Source organism: Lissotriton helveticus, chromosome 1_1, assembly GCF_964261635.1.
Source record: "Lissotriton helveticus chromosome 1_1, aLisHel1.1, whole genome shotgun sequence".
Taxonomy (NCBI): Eukaryota; Metazoa; Chordata; class Amphibia; order Caudata; family Salamandridae; genus Lissotriton; species Lissotriton helveticus.
This window is the reverse complement of record NC_136057.1, coordinates 1,504,179,414-1,504,199,731: the sequence shown is the minus strand read 5'-3', so window position 1 is coordinate 1,504,199,731 and position 20,318 is coordinate 1,504,179,414. Positions and strand designations below refer to the sequence as shown.

Below are 20,318 nucleotides of genomic sequence, written 5' to 3'. Positions count from 1 at the left end.
AAAATGTCTCGCTTTAAAAGTTTGGTCAAGGATCACACTGAGTGTCTGTGTGAAATAAGGAATTATATTTTCACATTTTTCAATAATGTCACCTGTGTCTGCTGACAGTTTGCCTCTCTTAGCTTAAAGGGTACTCTGTGCCTGTGTCTCATGTCACTTTGTACCTGCCCCATCTCTCTCTTTGTGTGTGTCATTTCTCTCTTTGCGTGTGTCTCATGTCACTCTGGTAAATGTTTTCTGGTAAAATGTCTGGCTTTAAAATTTTCGTCAAGTATCACAGGGTCTGTGAAATAAGAAATTATATTTTCACATTTTTCAATAATGTCACGTGTCTGCTCACAGTGCACACAGGCACAGAGTGAGATGAGACACAGGCACAGAGTGAGATTAGACACATGCAAAGAGAGAGATTCTCTAGCAGTACATATCCTAAAGCCTAACTAACTTTAAAAATACATGTATTTCCATATTTTTAAACACATCAACTAAGCAAATTATTCACCCAGTTCCATTTAAAATCAAGCTTGACTCACAGTGTGATCTTAGGCACATGACCAGGATGTTACATGTAATCTACCATGTCTGTCTCTGCCTCCACTATGTGTGTCTCTGCTCATATTATTTCACTGTGTCTACTGGCAAAAAAACAGACCACATATATATAAGCAAGACATAACATTCCTTTTTCATTTCAAAGGCACACCCTGGATCTTGATTGCCCAGCTTAAAGCCTATTTCTGAAGTAAGAGGCCTAATAGACATGCTGCCTAAGATTCCCTACTAGTACATATGCTAAAGCCTAACTGACTTTAAAAATACACGTATTTCCATATTTTTAAACACATCAACTAAGCAAATTATTCACCCAGTTCCATTTAAAATCAAGCTTGACTCACAGTGTGATGGTAGGCACATGACCAGGATGTTACATGTAATCTACCATGTCTGTCTCTGCCTCCACTATGTGTCTCTGCTCATAATTTTTCACTGTTCCTACTGGCAAAAAACAGACCACATGTATATAAGCAAGACATAACATTCCTTTTTCATTTCAAAGGCACACCCTGGATCTTGATTGCACAGCTTAGAGCCTATTTCTGAAGTAAGAGGCCTAACAGACATGCTGCCTAAGATTCCCTACTAGTACATATGCTAAAGCCTAACTGACTTTAAAAATACATGTATTTCCATATTTTTAAACACATCAACTAAGGAAATTATTCACCCAGATCCATTTAAAATCAAGCTTGACTCACAGTGTGATCTTAGGCACATGACCAGGATGATACATGTAATTTACCATGTCTGTCTCTGCATGCAATATGTGTGTCTCTGCTCATACTATTTCACTGTGTCTACTGGCAAAAAAAGACCACATATATATAAGCAAGACATAACATTCCTCTTTCATTTCAAAGGCACACCCTGGATCTTGATTGCACAGCTTAGAGCCTATTTCTGAAGTAAGAGGCCTAACAGACATGCTGCCTAAGATTCCCTACTAGTACATATGCTAAAGCCTAACTGACTTTAAAAATACATGTATTTCCTTATTTTTAAACACCTCAACTAAGCAAATTATTCACCCAGATCAATGTAAAATCAAGCTTGACTCACAGTGTGATCTTAGGCACATGAGACACATGTCATGACACACACACACAAAGAGAGAAATGACACACAGGAAAAGAGAGATTATGCAAGTGTAAAGTGACATGAGACACAGGCACAGAGTACCTTTTAAGCCAAGAGAGGCAAACTGTTAGAATACACAGGTGACATTATTGAAAAATGTGAAAATGTAATTCCTTATTTCACACAGACACTCAATGTGATCCTTGAACAAAATTTAAAAGCCAGACATTTTAGCAGAAAACATTTTCCATAGTAAATCGTTTTTGACACAAAGCACAGCCCATTTAAATGACCACTACAAAAACAAAGCAGAAACCCAACTCATTTCCAAAATACATTTCCAATATGCACCATTCAATTTTTAAACAGCATTACAAAACACTTGACACACAATGCAAGAATAAAGAGGCACAATATGCTTCTTAATCTTCCCCATAGTGCATACAGCAGTCTATCTTTATTAAAAGAATCATTACTCACCTTTAAAAATGCTTTGGAAGATGTAGAACAGTGTCAGTCACACACACCAGATTTTCTTAAGCAGAATCTCTGAATAATGCTTCTGTCACTGCAGCCTCAGAATAATGGCACAGATTCCCTCTCATTTCAGACCCATATTCTTGTACATAACCAATCAAAATTCTTCCCATACAAATTCAAAACCAAATTTCACATTTTAATTGGTTGTACATTTCAACACTTTGAAACCCACATAATATTCACCCATCCCCCCCAGTGCTCATTCACCCTGTTACCATGGTAACTCCCACCTAACCCAGCACACAGTTGAAAAGGTCATCATACTATGTTGCAAAAGAATCCAACAAGGGTGTTTGACCTCTCAATGTACTAGCTAATCATGTGCAATGTTTCTTTAAAGGTCTTTTTCTCAACCATTAAAATGACTTCTTTAAAAAAAAAAAGCATGCACCCTAATTTTCAGTGGTGAATTTTAAGAAAGCACCAATCATTTCTTGTTTTTCAAGTGCACTGAATCTCAACCACTTTTTTTCATAATTCCTACTTTCAAACTACCTTTTCATTTCCACAACTCATCTGAATAGAAGCACATCTACCTTCAAGATGCCAAAAGTCTGGTTTGTGGGTCATAGCTTTGTCTACTGGAGTGAAAAATGTGCAAGTAACAGAGGTATTTACAACCTTGATTTACCAAATGTGGACATTGTGTGGATTGGACAGAGAGGATTAAGAAGTCACCAATTGATACCATTGACAAAATCCTTTATGCATCTACCACACCCTGACCTCATAATTGTGCACTGTGGTGGAAATGACCTGGGCACTTTGACTGGGGTAGGTCTGGAAATGCTTTTAAAGGACATCTTTGGGCAATTGATGTCACTTTTTCCAAAAACTGCCTTGGTATTTTCTAATATATGCCAAAGGCAAAAATGGAACTGGTCCAACCAATTTTGTCCACAGATTGAGAAAGCAAGGAAACATGTAAATAAATCTGTTTCTGCTTTCCTGAGAGACTATGGTATGGGTTCCATTTACCACAACAACTTGCGTTACAACATGCAAGGCATCTATAGGAGAGATGGTGTACATTTTACAGATGAGGGAAATAGAGTCTTCCTCTTGAATTTGAGAGACTGCATTGGTACCTACTTGTAGGTACAAAAAACACCCACATAACACAACAGCTCTTTTCAGAGCATCCCTACCTCTAAGCACTCTAAATAATTTTTTACACTGTTTTTCCCCATTGTGCGCTCAGGTGCGCGTACCGGTGACCGTACATGGGAACGCACCCAGCGCTTACCCCGCGAAAATTAAAAAAAAAAATAGTTTTTTTGCCCTTCAGGGTCCTTCTAGGCCCCCCTCAGAAAACCTAGGGTGTCAGGGGGTGTCTACCCTGCCCCCTTTTAATCATTTCCCCCTTTTTATTTTCACCTCTTGTGTCTCGATTCTACCGAGACACAAGATGGCGGACTCTCCAGACTGTTTAGAATGTTGACAGACATCCGACAGCCAATCAGCTTTCCGCTCGCGCACTCCCGTAGCGCGCCGGGTGCGCTCCCCGGTACGCGTACCGGTGAGCGCTCGGAGCGCGCCTATAGATATGTTTTTTTTAAGTTAATTTTCGAAGAAAACACTAGAGCAATTTTCACCAAATATAGCAAAGGCACTTCTGCGTACCAGTCCCTACAATTTTGCAAACTTTGGCGTAATTCCGTTCAGCGGTTCGGGCTGTAGCCTTGTCAATTCGTCCTATGGAAATTAACATGGGGAAAACACGTTTTGGGGCCCCCCTTTTTTCTCGGCCCCCACTTCACGAATCCCCCCGAAACTTACAGGGAAGGAGCGGAGCTGGCCACAATTTTTGAAAATTACACGCAAATTCCTCAACCGGCGCCAAAGTTATTCCCAATAGAATGTTGCGGATTTCCTATGGTAGCTAGGTCCTAACTATAACTACCTACTGGCGACCGCCAGTAGGATATATATATATATATTTTTTTTTTTCCCCCAAAGTTCCCACAGATTTGAAGACGCACTCCACAGCAAAAAGAGGTAACAACCTTTTATTATTCCGGTGAGGGCAGCGTTTCTCTCTGAACAATTGTGTCCCTTTCGGCGACGCGTTTCGAAGTCTCTTACTTCTTCTTCTCAGGCTGCGTGAGGCTGCAATTGTAAGCATTCGTCCACTGCCTCCATAACTGATGCAATTATAGGCCTGCGGTGTGCCAGCTGAAAGTCAGTCACATCAAATGCATCTTGGGGGCAGTAGTTCTTTATTTGCATAATTTCCGCCTTCCAGTAGGTTTGCAGCATCACGATAATTTTGGATTTAAGGATCTGTTCTAAAGAAGAAGAATGGATCAAACATCAAAAACAGGCGGGAAAAAGATTTGAAAAAAGAATGTACAACTCCAGTGCGATCAATACAGCACTGAAACGAACGGAATCCCGCAATAGAGCAGATCTATTAAAAGACAGGGTCCTTCCAGACGGAGGAAAATAAAATAAGACTGATAACCACATACTCTACGAGCAATCATCAAGTAATGACAATTTTACGAAACAATTGGCACATCTTACAAATGGATTCCACTACAGCCAAAATTGTAGGGGGTCACCCCAACATCACTTACAGAAGAGCTAAAAATCTACGGGACAAGTTAGTCCACAGCCATTTTCAAACCCCCAAAAAAACTGAAATTTGGCTCAGACCTAAGGGCTTTTTTAAATGCACAGGGTGCAAAGTGTGTACTATGTTTGAAAATAAAAAGGAGATCATGATGGCTAATAAACATGTGTGGAAGATCCAACAATTGATTAACTGTAAGAGTCAATTCGCCATATACATCATTGAATGCCCATGTACGTGGAAAGTACTAAATGCGAACTGAAAAAATGCATTTTAGAACACGTCCGTGCCACTGTAAAAAATGATCGAAGTAATGCAGTGGCAACCTGGAGAAGGAACACGGAGGAAACTGAAAAGATCTCAAATTTTACGCTGTGGAAACTGTAGGTAGGCACCCACACGGTGGAGATCGTGAAAAAATCCTCAGACAAAAGGAATCTAAACATATCCTGAACTTTCTAACCCTGACCCCGTATGGATTAAACCAGGATGAGGAATTACATTACCACCTTTGAGTAACCCGACTATGAACATTATTGCCCCCCAAATGAAAATTGAACTATGCCCCCTTGGAAATACGTTTATAACCAGCACTTTTTGTTCCCTTTTATTTTCTCTTTTTTTTCTCATTTTCACCTTTTTTCACTTCACATGCAACACACATGAATTTAAACAGGGCAGCTATTATAATCTTAAAAAAAGTTGAGTAAATTGGGTTGAAGACTGTGGGAGGTACACCATGTGTAGGAATGCATATATCATGCCACATTAATTAACAGCGACCAATTTAGAGTGTAAACATGATTCACAATAACCCACCGGAGGGAAAATGATATTAAGGATTAATCCACTGGAGGAAAGAATGACATTAAGGATTAACCACCCACTAGACGGTGAAAGTGAGCTCTAAAAAATATGGTGTAAAATAATAATCATATAGATAGCGACATGAGAGAAGTCTTGGGCTAAAAATGCTACTCACTATGAGATTGTAGGAAGTTGGAACACACATGATTTAGAGAGATGATATAATGGTTATATGAAATGTGATGTGCACTACATGTCCCACAATCCCTAGCTGCCACTGATAAGGAAATTATGTCACTTTTGTTTTTTGTTAACGTTATTTAAATCACAAAGGTAAAAAATGCAGTTGATAGTAGTCTCGTGATCAAGGTCTCTGCAAGACCGAAACGCGTTGAGTGGTGCTGCTGGCTGAGCTGTTATGATATTAAAATAACCTGCACAGCATGGAATTGATGATTGTCGTTTATTGAGGAGCCAGGAGTGCGCGAGAAATGCCTTTGGCAAATTGGAATATATATATATATATATATATATATATATATATATATATATATATATCATGCTCCTGGGTTTTTGCCACACAGTAAGAGAGCACACGGGCAGCTGAGAAGGTTTAAACCCATAACCTTTAATTCCTGGTATAGACGGCATGCAAACATGGGACAAATGCAGACAGTTCCTTCAGGACGCCTTACGCGTTTCGAAATCCTTTCTTCATCAGAGGCTTTGTAATGAAGGTTGCGCGCTGCTCCCAAACGCTGCTTTAATCAACAGTGACACACCCTCAATGGGCTGTCCAAATGGAACAGTGTCCTGCAGCCTTATGGGAGTTGTAGTTTTAAGTCCGTAGAAGGAAGCACTCTTAGCTGCATCAAAGGCTCTGTATGAGCCCCCCCACCTTCGCTTCCGTCCTCATCCACCTCAGATTCCCCGTCAAATGGCAGACACTACATTCTCCGCATTTGAAGTGCCCAGTGATCGGTGGCAGGTTCCACAGTTCGGTAATACTAGGGTTAAGGTTGTTGGTTACAGTTTTTGGCCTTGTGTTAACAAGGCTGTCTTTTAAACTCGGTGCTTTTTTGTAGGAGAAGAGCGGTTTGTCCCATTTGAGTGTGCCTGTGTTGAGGATTTGCCAATGTTTGTTGATGCTCTTACTCACTTTGTTTGATACGGTGTTATACGTTGTGACACAAGTGAGGGGAACTGAATCATTCTGGGCCATGCTTTCTTCAAGTAGGGCATCCCGAGGTTGATTCCTAGCTCTTTTTTGGCACTTTTCGATTACTCTGTTGGGATAGCCTCGTTGTTTCAATTTACAGGTGAGGTCTTGAGCTTGAAGTTTGTAATCTGATAGTTTGCTGCAATTCCGCCGTAGTCTCAGATATTGGCCATATGGTAGGTTTTCTCTGAGCGGACGGGGGTGGAAACTCTCGTACCTTAGTAGATTGTTCTTGGCAGTGGGCTTTAAATGTGTTTTGGTTGTCAATTCCTGCCCCTCTTTTTTGATTTCTATGTCCAAGAAGATCATATGTTGTTTATCAAACGTGTGGGTGAATCTGAGGTGCGGATCTCGAGTGTTGATCCAGGTGGTAAAGTCTCTGAGTGTTTCTTCAGGCCCTTGCCAGATTGCCAAGACGTCGTCAATATAACGACGCCAAAATTTGATATGATCTCTGTAGGGGTTCTCTTGTGTCAGGATGTGCCTCTCTTCAAAGTTATGGACATACAGTCCAGCTATGCTGGGAGCAAAGACACTGCCCATCGATGTGCCACCGATTTGGAGGTACAAGGAGCCCTCATATTCAAAATAGTTTCTTTTGAGTGCGAGCGCGGCACACTGTAAGATGAATGTTTTTGGTGTTTGGTGTTCCCAATTGTTGTTTTCCAAGATGGTTTGAAGAACATCTAGGGTGGCGTCTTGAGGTATGCTCGTATAGAGGCTCTCAATGTCAAAGCTGAGTAGGATGGTTTCATCATCTACTCGTACGTTGTTCAGGAGTGTTAGCAGGTTTTTTGTATCTTTAAGGTATGTTGGTGTTGATTGTACGATAGGTTTCAAAAAGAAATCACAGAACCTAGAGAGCGGTTCTAAGAGTGAACCAATCCCTGACACGATCGGTCTTCCTGGAGGGGGGGTTTTCCCTTTGTGCATCTTTGGCAAAGTATAGAAATACGGGATTTTCCCTTCCGTTTTGCAGAGGTAATCAGCTTCCTGTTTCGAGATTCCTCCAGAGGCCTCTGTCGTCTCAACAAGTTGCAGAATTTCTGCTCTCAGTTCCTCAGTAGGGTCTCTTGGTAGGGGCTGGTAACTCTTGATGTCACTAAGTAACCTCCTGCATTCAGTGTCATAATCATTTTTATTCATGACAACCAGGCCGCCGCCCTTGTCAGCAGGTTTTATTATGACTGAGTTGTCATTCTTCAGTTGCATTATTGCTTCCCGCTCTTCCCTGCTGTTGTTTTCAAATTGTCTGGTTTCCCTCATTTCTTCAATGTCTTTGAACACGGCCTTTTCGAATGTGTGGATTTCCACAGGGATAGTGTGTGGTGGTGGTGTGAACTTTGACTTAAATTTAAGGCCTGTTTCGTTGGGCGTTTCGTCAGTTTCATTGCTTGGATGTTTTTCAAAGAATGCTTAGTTTCAGCTTCCGAAAAAAATTGGCCAGTTCACAATGGAGTTTGAACTTATCCAAGTGTCTTGTGGGTACAAAACCAAGGCCCTTGTTGAGCACTTTGGTTTCGGTTTCAGTGAGAATTTTTGAAGAGAGGTTGGTGACTAGTTCGTCTTGTTGCTTGGTCCCGGTTTGCTCATTACTGCTCTGCTCCTGGTGTTGTTGCCCACTGGGTCCTCGTCTTCCCACTGCACATTGTTCCCGGTTCTCTTCCGACCTCTTCCGCGCCTGCCTCTGTTCTGAAAAGGAGGGCGGTATTGGCTGGGTGGAAAAAAGTGCGGTTGAAATGGTGGTTGCCATCCATACATGGGAAATGATTGGTCTGGCATGAATGGTGTGGGGAAAGGAGGTTGGTTGTATTGTGGCCATTGGTAATGTCCTCTAAATCCTCCTCTTTGTCTTTGCCTTTGATTGCCACTCCCTGAGCCACCGCTGTTGCTGGAGCTGTTGGACGTGTTGCTGGATGCATCCGAGTCTTGATCCGGTCCTGTGGAGGCTTTGTAGTCAGCATCTGAATAGGGATAGGCTTTTACAAAGGAAAAGCGTTTCAGATCTTTCTGGAACTTTTGTACCTTCTGTTGGGTAAGGTTGTCCCTATATTCATTCATCTCTTTGTTGAGATCATCTAGTTTCTTTTTATATCCCGTGATGCTAGTTTTTATTTGTGCTTCAGTCACCTGTATTTCGATCTGGATTTTTTCAGAGAGGCGTAGGGCAGTCTTGAGGATCAGCATGATCCAATCATGAGTGCAGTGCCATGCTATACGTGCCCAGTCTCTTCTGAATTCATGATCGTCCAGAAAGATGCGGGGGGCATTGGATACTAGTAGGCCTTTTGGTGCCATTTGGTTCGTCACATATTCCTTCAGTATAGTGCCATGTAGGATGGTTCTGATTCTGTTCTGTTTCATTTCTGTCAATTTGTCCCAGTCTGATGTCTGGGATATTGTACTACTTATGTTTGCATCTGCAAACGCCGCAAGATTGCCCATGATAGAGTCAATTTCGTCAGTTGAGTATGTTAAGCCTTGGGTATCTGCCATGGTCAATAGTCGTGTCTCTTTCTCCGTGTAGACAATAAAGAGGACAGTGCTGCTAATTAACAACTCTCACAGCTGCGCGCTGCCAAGACATACAAAAACAATGGAGAGAGCAAGGGTTATGTTCACCGGAGTGAACTGGGAGTACTCCTGTACCCCTGGATACAATAGCAGAAAAAACAAATGGAGGAGTACCACCAGTGAGAATTCACAAGTTGCTGTAGGGGTGGACGGTTTTCGCAAGGTGGAGGAAAACTATTTTTATTAGAAACCCCTCACTCATCACCTAGTGATGACATGCTTCATCATCGGGGTCCACCCTAATGACCTAGCGTCATCAGGGTGTGCTTCAACACCTGATTGCAGTGGAGCAGGTTGTGAGTGGTGGTGCGTGAAAAAAGAAAAAGTAAGTGTGTTAAAAATTGTCCTGGTTTGAACTTGGAAAAATAAAGATTTTTTATTGGCAAGCAACTGGACAATGTTAAAATCGTGGCGAGATAAAATAAGGGCAGTGATGAGCCCGTGTATCTCTTTATGTGTTGGGTCTACATGTTTCAACCTTAGCGGTTATGGTGAACCAGGTTTTCGTCAGGACCTCAAAATCAAGTTGGTGGATGGTCTGCGTCCCCTAAAAGACGCACCCAATCCTACCACATGGGACCACTGGATGGCGAAAATGTGCCCGTGGTGTTAGCTCGCTCCACAATGGGTGAGCTCTAAAAATCAAAACACCTGTAAAAGAAAATACGGACATTTGTCACATATTGAGCGTATTTACAAGCCTGTAACGTAGTGCAGTGCTTCAACGTTGTGTCAGCATGCTGTCACACCCTGTTACATGGTGAATTCAATGGTAGCATCATACGTCTAGCGTTACCGGTGTTGGGCTCTACTCCAGCATACTTCTAGAGGAGGGAGGGAAGTGATAGTGCACAATGTGGGGCGGTGAAAATTAACCGCAACTTGCACACAAAAGGAGTACTGTGATTATTTTTCTATTCACAACTTACACGCAGTACAATAAATCATCACCGCGTGGTACTAGCTCGCATACTGACTAGTTTGTGCGAGGCTATATCCGTTTAGATAGTGCATGCATTGTCATGGTAAACTGTACAACACAAAACAAAACAAACACGGCACAGACGCGTGACAGACAAAGAATATATAACCAAGGCTCACTCTCAGTGGAGTGTTCAAGGACTTCATGGGGCAGGGGAGGTTACCCTCGTGAATAAACGTATTCTGTAAAAGAATGGTATTTAAAGGGAGACGTTATTGCGAGCAAAAATGGCTTATGAGCATCAAAGCCGTGTCCTGTGTGCGCTCGTGGAGGCGCTTGTTGAGAAGGACAAGCCCTGAGGGAAAAGAGCTTCTCTACTTACAGTTTGACGCCGAGGATTTCAGCTTGTAACCTACTGCCTGCACCGCCCCGTTAGTACTGGGCTAGGTGAAGGCGGGAGTAGATAAACTACGAACGCTTCCGTGATGGGCGTGGTTAAGCCGCGATCACGTGTGTGGGAGCCCGGCAACCAGAGGCACTGGGACGGTGGCCGCGAAGGGTCATTGAGGTACAGCATTAGCGAGTGTTCGAACCTCGGGCAGGGTGGCTGAAGGCAATGACGGGCTCAGAGATATTAAATTGACAAATATAAACGGACTGAAACTACTATTCAAAATTTAGTGACTATATAATAATCACTGACTGAAATTACTGTTCAAAGTTTGGTGACTGCATCATAATCAGTCGTGAGTAAAGAGAGGGGGTTCCCAGAGTGCTATGGGGTGTATGGACTATGGGGAAGTCTGAATTAAAACCCCAATGTGTGAACTTAAGCACAGCCTAGCTTGGGGCTATGTTAAAGGGGAGTTTGGCAAATGCCATGACTGATCCTCATTACAGGAGTGCCTGGCCATGGGGATGGTTCATGTTCGCAGAAAGGTCATTGGGTGGTCACAAGTAGGCAGATTGTTGCTTGAAGAACAGTAGGTAGAATTAGAGTACTGAGGCCCAAGGGATATTATCATTAAGGCCAGTGATATGAGTAGAAAGTCTGTAGACCCAACGTTGTTCTATTTCGTGTAGGATTTTTTGTGAGTTGGGTCCATTTGGAATCTGCTCGATGACGGTCCATCTCATATCGTTTGGGGTGTGGTTCGCACCCAGGAAATGGTCTGTCAACTTGGTGGCGTTTTTTCTGCAGCGTATTGTGCTGCGGTGCTCGCAGATGCGTTGTTTGACCTTCCTGGTCGTCATACCAATGTAGTTCTTGCCGCAAGTGCACGTGATCATGTACACAACGTTGGTGCTGTTGCAATTCGTGTGTTTGCGCTGTTCCCACACTCTACCTTCTTCGAGATTCAGTGTTTTCGTGTTTTCCGTCAAATGGCAGACACTACAGTCTCCGCATTTGAAGTGCCCAGTGATCGGTGGCAGGTTCCACAGTTCGGTAATACTAGGGTTAAGGTTGTTGGTTACAGTTTTTGGCCTTGTGTTAACAAGGCTGTCTTTTAAACTCGGTGCTTTTTTGTAGGAGAAGAGCGGTTTGTCCCATTTGAGTGTGCCTGTGTTGAGGATTTGCCAATGTTTGTTGATGCTCTTACTCACTTTGTTTGATACGGTGTTATACGTTGTGACACAAGTGAGGGGAACTGAATCATTCTGGGCCATGCTTTCTTCAAATAGGGCATCCCGAGGTTGATTCCTAGCTCTTTTTTGGCACTTTTCGATTACTCTGTTGGGATACCCTCGTTGTTTCAATTTACAGGTGAGGTCTTGAGCTTGAAGTTTGTAATCTGATAGTTTGCTGCAATTCCGCCGTAGTCTCAGATATTGGCCATATGGTAGGTTTTCTCTGAGCGGACGGGGGTGGAAACTCTCGTACCTTAGTAGATTGTTCTTGGCAGTGGGCTTTAAATGTGTTTTGGTTGTCAATTCCTGCCCCTCTTTTTTGATTTCTATGTCCAAGAAGATCATATGTTGTTTATCAAACGTGTGGGTGAATCTGAGGTGCGGATCTCGAGTGTTGATCCAGGTGGTAAAGTCTCTGAGTGTTTCTTCAGGCCCTTGCCAGATTGCCAAGACGTCGTCAATATAACGACGCCAAAATTTGATATGATCTCTGTAGGGGTTCTCTTGTGTCAGGATGTGCCTCTCTTCAAAGTTATGGACATACAGTCCGGCTATGCTGGGAGCAAAGACACTGCCCATCGATGTGCCACCGATTTGGAGGTACAAGGAGCCCTCATATTCAAAATAGTTTCTTTTGAGTGCGAGCGCGGCACACTGTAAGATGAATGTTTTTGGTGTTTGGTGTTCCCAATTTTTGTTTTCCAAGATGGTTTGAAGAACATCTAGGGTGGCGTCTTGAGGTATGCTCGTATAGAGGCTCTCAATGTCAAAGCTGAGTAGGATGGTTTCATCATCTACTCGTACGTTGTTCAGGAGTGTTAGCAGGTTTTTTGTATCTTTAAGGTATGTTGGTGTTGATTGTACGATAGGTTTCAAAAAGAAATCACAGAACCTAGAGAGCGGTTCTAAGAGTGAACCAATCCCTGACACGATCGGTCTTCCTGGAGGGGGGGTTTTCCCTTTGTGCATCTTTGGCAAAGTATAGAAATACGGGATTTTCCCTTCCGTTTTGCAGAGGTAATCAGCTTCCTGTTTCGAGATTCCTCCAGAGGCCTCTGTCGTCTCAACAAGTTGCAGAATTTCTGCTCTCAGTTCCTCAGTAGGGTCTCTTTACTCACGACTGATTATGATGCAGTCACCAAACTTTGAACAGTAATTTCAGTCAGTGATTATTATATAGTCACTAAATTTTGAATAGTAGTTTCAGTCCGTTTATATTTGTCAATTTAATATCTCTGAGCCTGTCATTGCCTTCAGCCACCCTGCCCGAGGTTCGAACACTCGCTAATGCTGTACCTCTATGACCCTTCGCGGCCACCGTCCCAGTGCCTCTGGTTGCCGGGCTCCCGCACACGTGATCGCGGCTTAACCACGCCCATCACGGAAGCGTTCGTAGTTTATCTACTCCCGCCTTCACCTAGCCCAGTACTAACGGGGCGGTGCAGGCAGTAGGTTACAAGCTGAAATCCTCGGCGTCAAACTGTAAGTAGAGAAGCTCTTTTCCCTCAGGGCTTGTCCTTCTCAACAAGCGCCTCCACGAGCGCACACAGGACACGGCTTTGATGCTCATAAGCCATTTTTGCTCGCAATAACGTCTTCTTTTAAATACCATTCTTTTACAGAATACGTTTATTCACGAGGGTAACCTCCCCTGCCCCATGAAGTCCTTGAACACTCCACTGAGAGTGAGCCTTGGTTATATATTCTTTGTCTGTCACGCGTCTGTGCCGTGTTTGTTTTGTTTTGTGTTGTACAGTTTACCATGACAATGCATGCACTATCTAAACGGATATAGCCTCGCACAAACTAGTCAGTATGCGAGCTAGTACCACGCGGTGATGATTTATTGTACTGCGTGTAAGTTGTGAATAGAAAAATAATCACAGTACTCCTTTTGTGTGCAAGTTGCGGTTAATTTTCACCGCCCCACATTGTGCACTATCACTTCCCTCCCTCCTCTAGAAGTATGCTGGAGTAGAGCCCAACACCGGTAACGCTAGACGTATGATGCTACCATTGAATTCACCATGTAACAGGGTGTGACAGCATGCTGACACAACGTTGAAGCACTGCACTACGTTACAGGCTTGTAAATACGCTCAATATGTGACAAATGTCCGTATTTTCTTTTACAGGTGTTTTGATTTTTAGAGCTCACCCATTGTGGAGCGAGCTAACACCACGGGCACATTTTCGCCATCCAGTGGTCCCATGTGGTAGGATTGGGTGCGTCTTTTAGGGGACGCAGACCATCCACCAACTTGATTTTGAGGTCCTGACGAAAACCTGGTTCACCATAACCGCTAAGGTTGAAACATGTAGACCCAACACATAAAGAGATACACTGGCTCATCACTGCCCTTATTTTATCTCGCCACGATTTTAACATTGTCCAGTTGCTTGCCAATAAAAAATCTTTATTTTTCCAAGTTCAAACCAGGACAATTTTTAACACACTTACTTTTTCTTTTTTCACGCACCACCACTCACAACCTGCTCCACTGCAATCAGGTGTTGAAGCACACCCTGATGACGCTAGGTCATTAGGGTGGACCCCGATGATGAAGCATGTCATCACTAGGTGATGAGTGAGGGGTTTCTAATAAAAAGAGTTTTCCTCCACCTTGCGAAAACCGTCCACCCCTACAGCAACTTGTGAATTCTCACTGGTGGTACTCCTCCATTTGTTTTTTCTGCTATTGTATCCAGGGGTACAGGAGTACTCCCAGTTCACTCCGGTGAACATAACCCTTGCTCTCTCCATTGTTTTTGTATTTCTGTATGAGCCCCCCCACCTTCGCTTCCGTCCTCATCCACCTCAGATGCCCCACATGAGGTAGGTATATAACGTTCCTCGTGGCCCCCAGAGTTCGTAGGGTGGTGCTCATCTCGCGGCTGGCCTGCCGCTTTAACATCATGCTCCTGGGTTTTTGCCACACAGTAAGAGAGCACACGGGCAGCTGAGAAGGTTTAAACCCATAACCTTTAATTCCTGGTATAGACGGCATGCAAACATGGGACAAATGCAGACAGTTCCTTCACGACGCCTTACGCGTTTCGAAATCCTTTCTTCATCAGAGGCTTTGTAATGAAGGTTGCGCGCTGCTCCCAAACGCTGCTTTAATCAACAGTCACACGCCCTCAATGGGCTGTCCAAATGGAAGTGTCCTGCAGCCTTATGGGAGTTGTAGTTTTAAGTCCGTAGATGGAAGCACTCTTAGCTGCATCAAAGGCTCTGTATGAGCCCCCCCACCTTCGCTTCCGTCCTCATCCACCTCAGATGCCCCAGATGAGGTAGGTATATAACGTTCCTCGTGGCCCCCAGAGTTCGTCGGGTGGTGCTCATTGTAGGAAGGTAGATCCCGGACTATGGTTGCCCCCAACTTTTTGCCTGGTGTTTTGCTGGTTTTCTGACTTAGTTGACCTGGGGCCCTGCTATTCAGGACCCCAGGCCCACTGCTCTCTCTGTTAAAATGGATTCCATGTACCTTAGTTACATATCTAATTGGATACTGAGTCACCTTATCAGTCCCTGTACAGTGTACCTTAGGTACCCAGGGCATAGGTGTACCCAGGGCCTACCAGGGGCTGCAGCATGTATTATGCCACCCCTGGCTGGCCATCCAAATCTGACACAACTGGCTGCTCGACAGCTGGGGCAAGGTGGTGTAATCACCCTTTGCTTTAGATATAGTATACCTATATCTAACCCTAAAATGGACACATGTATTCCTATCAGTCACTCCTATGGCAGGCCTTAACAATCCTGAAGGCAGAGTGCGTGGAATAATGTGAAATGGTGCTCTGGCATGAGCTGAGCCCGTTTGCAGCTTGCGGAACCAAGTCCTAATAGCTGTTCCATGATAACGCTATACCATATACTCTTAAGTGCATTATGTACCTCGCGGTCATATGCTAACTTTGGTATAACATTATCAAAACATGTCGAGTAAGGTGTCATACGAATTGGAATACTAACCCCTCGCCAATTCTGGCGACGGGGTTAGCATTCCACCCTTCTAGAGGGACACGACATGTTGGTAACCTGTAACCCCGGTTAAAGTCAAACATAGCCTCAGCTCCACAAGATGGATGCTGCCACCGAGACACAAGTCTGCCCTCCTGCTGCTGGGAGTCCTCCCAGCGCGGGAGGCAAGGACAAAGGGTTTCCTGCCAGGGGCGGTGCCAGCACCGTCCCAGACAGGATTTTGTGTATTCTAGGTAGGCAGGGCTTTAGAGGAAGGTGACTGCAAGTGGCACCCCGGTGCTCACTGTGCACATGCCGGCTAGAACCAGTTCCAGGGGCACACCAGCCCCTGAGCTGGGGAAAGCCGCCAAAGGAGAGGGGTGTAACCACCCCCCTCCTAGTCCCACCCATAGGGCAGGACTTAGTCGCGTGCCAGCCCCCTTTTGCAGGATAAAGGTAGGAGCAGGCCCCCTTCCAAATTAGATCATCTTTGAATCCTGAAACTACTTTCTACGAAAGGAACTCGCGACTTCTTCTCAAGATTTCTCCCTTGTGACTAAGGAGTAGTCACCCTGCAGCAGCAGGCACCATCCAAGCATCGCGGTCTGCTGTAAGTCTCTCCTCCGGATCAAGACTGCCCAGCACGACGAGAACCGGCTTCCCTGGCACCTCTGACCTCAACCTGCATCATCAGCCCAGCTGTGATCCGTGGGTGTGACGAGACCTCGAGGGACCGGCCATCTTTAAAGACTGCACGACGCTTGTCCAGCACGACCACCGAGTGACCCTCGACTGAGTGCTTTGAGGTAAGAGAAGCCCCGACCCTGAGCAGCTCCAGCACCGAAGTTCAGCCCCCCTGCATCCACGAGATCTGCGTGGGGCCCTTCTGCTCTTTGCTGCTCACCGCGTTGTCCCGGTCACTTGCCCGTTGGCTAGTGGCCCTCTGACGACAAACTTCGACGACAAACACCGCTGGTCTGGTTGCTCCAGACTGGCCCTTGCTCCCCTCCAACAGAGGAGCACCCCGGACCCTCCTGGTCCACTCCAGACGCCATTTTGAGTCCACCGCGTGGGCTTGCATTTGCCAAGACTTGTTGCCCCAATCATGGGTCCAGCGACGTCGACAGCAGACACCTTCGTGGGACAGCTCGCACCTCCATCCTGGTCGCCGACAACGCCTCCTGGTCCGAGAGACTGCAGAGCCCAGCAGCGCCCACTCACCTGGTCGAGGTGACTTCGTCCGGTGCCATCCTGGTGCCCACCTAAATCACTGGCTAGTGATTCAGAACTTGGTCCCCTCTGCTTACAGGTGGTCTTCTTCCCTGATCCAGGCTTGGATCACCACGAACTTCTTCACTGGCCGCCTGCCAGCAACTTCTTTCTTCAGGCTCCTGGTTCTTCAACGAGGGTTTCCGACGCAACTTGAACCCTATGCAGCCGCAGCCCCTGGGCTAGGTAAACTGAGTACTCCGGTGCTCCAGCATAGTCCAACACTCTAAGTGTTCGGATGCACTCTTGTTTTCGACCCACCTAGTCGGGTTCGCCCGAGAACAGTAACTTTGCAATTGCTAGTATCCATAGACTTGTTCCCGCATTACGCGTGAGAGTTCCCACTCTGCACACGGTGTCCCTAGGCCTCCTGCTTCTAATCCAAGGGTTCAGCATTGTAGGCCTAGCGTTTCTACAGTCTAGAAAAGTATTACTTACCTGCTAGTAATTTCGCATTCCACTTGTATAGTATATGGTTTTTCGTGCCCCTCGGGCATTTGTGTAAATTGTGCGACTTTAAGTATTTTTATAAGAGTTTTGTTGTGTGCTTAGCTCCCTGTCTCATAAAGAGCCAGGGTAGTCTTGTTAGAAATAAATATACATTTATTTTCATAACAACTTGTGTGGTGTCCTTTCACTTGGTGTTCAAGGGGTAATGTGATGGTAAAACAGCTGGCTTAACACGCCCTCTAGAGTCTTAGCCTTAGACTGCTCGTATCCATGCTACTAGGATAGCTGGTCTATAAGGTTGACTTACAACCAATCATCAATAAGGGTTGTCTGGACTGATACATAGTGATCACTAGAATAGTGAGCACTGCATATCAGGCCAACTTCTCACACTCATCTCGCGGCTGGCCTGCCGCTTTAACATCATGCTCCTGGGTTTTTGCCACACAGTAAGAGAGCACACGGGCAGCTGAGAAGGTTTAAACCCATAACCTTTCATTCCTGGTATAGACGGCATGCAAACATGGGACAAATGCAGACAGACTACAACTCCCATAAGGCTGCAGGACACTGTTCCATTTGGACAGCCCATTGAGGGCGTGTCACTGTTGATTAAAGCAGCGTTTGGGAGCAGCGCGCAACCTTCATTACAAAGCCTCTGATGAAGAAAGGATTTCGAAACGCGTAAGGCGTCGTGAAGGAACTGTCTGCATTTGTCCCATGTTTGCATGCCGTCTATACCAGGAATTAAAAGTTATGGGTTTAAACCTTCTCAGCTGCCCGTGTGCTCTCTTACTGTGTGGCATAAACCCAGGAGCATGATATATATATATATATATATATATATCTATCTCATGTAGTTGATACTTGTGACTGCCCTGTCTAGTCCTCTCCACCAAAATGTCAGTTTCACGACATCAGCGAACACAACACCAAATAATTCTCGTGTTTCTAATAAAGAGCGCTAGCTTGTTTCTGGAACATCTTTTATGAATCTCTCAGAAAATACCGTTACAAAACACTTGAAAACCTTTCACTACAAACCGTAGCAAGATCTATTGGCTATGTTAATTCTTGTTTGAGGTACTTGGTTAAAAGCTCATCGTGTATAGAGTTATAAAATCATTTTTGCAGGTTCATCAACAGCGATAGCAGATTCTGAAGCTGTATCACACGTTAAATATGAATACAATTATTTTTAAAAATAAGTTTTTGTCAATTCATGTTTAACTTTGATCAAAACCAGTGTAAGTTAAAATTGGTATCACATTTTAGCCCTTTGTGTGAATCGTATGTATGCTGTTATGAGTAATGTAATATTTTTGTATGTTTTTCTCTTTCCCCAGACCCTGGGTCAAGGGCTCGAAGCCCTAACAACTTGTGTGCATCATGTCTGCAGTTTGGATGAGGCGGTGGCCCTCGACAACATCCAAACTCTTCCTGCGTCTGTGCTTCATGTACTGCGCAGCACGTTCATTCATTGTCGGGTACGTTTACTGGGTTGCAGTTTTCTGTGTGCCAATATGTCAAATAAATGAAATGCTGCTGCCATCACTTTCGTATGTTGTTCAGTAAGGCCCGTCACATAACGCAGAATACCCTTCTACATTTTAATATATTTATTACTTTTCATCATGGAATCTTCCCTGGGTTTTAAATGTCTTGAGTTCTTTTCTAAGATCAGGGGGAATTAGCAGGATTGATCATCCTCGTTTCTTTGGAACAAGCATGGGCAAAGTCGATAGGTCTCTCCTTTGTGACCTATTTGCTCTGTCAGTAGTTTTAGCCATGCTAGCCAGCATCTGTGATTCTGTATAGCGTGGCTGAGGTGGAGCCTTTCACACGGCCGGCCACGTCATTTAGTATTACCACATATGCACTTGCCTACAAAATGACACTAATGCTTTCTTTTTCCTTTGTAGTTACCACTCCCAGTTAGAGTAGTAACTAAAAATTAAATTTACCAAGACGTTTTAATGGTGGGCGAGGGGAGACGAAGCAATACGAAGCAGTGTGGAGAATAGCGAACCAGCACAGAGAAGGATGGGGCACGAGCGCTAAAGCAACACGGGCTGGTCGGGGTAACTACGAGGCAACAGAGAAGGGGATGTTAGTCAGTCAGCCAATCAGTCAATAAGTCTTTATTCAACCATCAGAGACTATAAAAGGGCATTAAATAAAACATTTGTGCTAAACATTAAGTTCAGCACATGGCTATTTAAAACAGACCAGTAATATAGGTACATTGCCAGTATGGTACAGGTGAAACTGTGTAAAACCTTTGATAAAAAGGAGTTTAAACATACCATTAGGGATATAGTACAAAACACAGATTCAAAGTTATTAAATAGGGCATGTAAAGTGCTGATATGGTAGTGCAGGGACAGAAAGAATGACATCAGAAACTGTCTATAAAACTTCCCACAATTAATAATATATGCATCATTTATCTCAACACAGAAACAAATAGGAGCCCGAAAGAAAGATTGCAACTCCAAAGCAGACCATTGAGGATCGTCAAGCAATCATTTGGTTAAAAACAAAGAAATAAAATCACGACAAAATTCATATCCTGAAGGAATGGTCAACTGATTAAATAGCAAATGTATAAAAAATGTGAGCAAAGCGATAGAAAAGTGTACAAAGCAATTCAGTTTAAAAAATTCTCTTTTTTTGTCTAATTGTTTTGCCGCAATGTTCCAAAGTTTTATGGCTCTGCAGAACAGTTGGA

The 20,318-nt window shown here is 44.1% G+C and overlaps 1 protein-coding gene across 7 annotated transcripts in view; it reads left to right on the top strand.

Moving 5' to 3' along the window:
• FIRRM (FIGNL1 interacting regulator of recombination and mitosis) overlaps positions 1–20,318 on the top strand; it is a 3,243,174-nt gene that overhangs the window by 621,330 nt on the left and 2,601,526 nt on the right. For all 7 annotated transcript variants that reach the window (XM_078686707.1, XM_078686742.1, XM_078686714.1 and 4 more), the window contains one exon: positions 18,934–19,074. In XM_078686707.1, the coding sequence (XP_078542833.1) occupies positions 18,934–19,074 (141 nt within the window). The remainder of the gene's footprint in view (positions 1–18,933; positions 19,075–20,318) is intronic.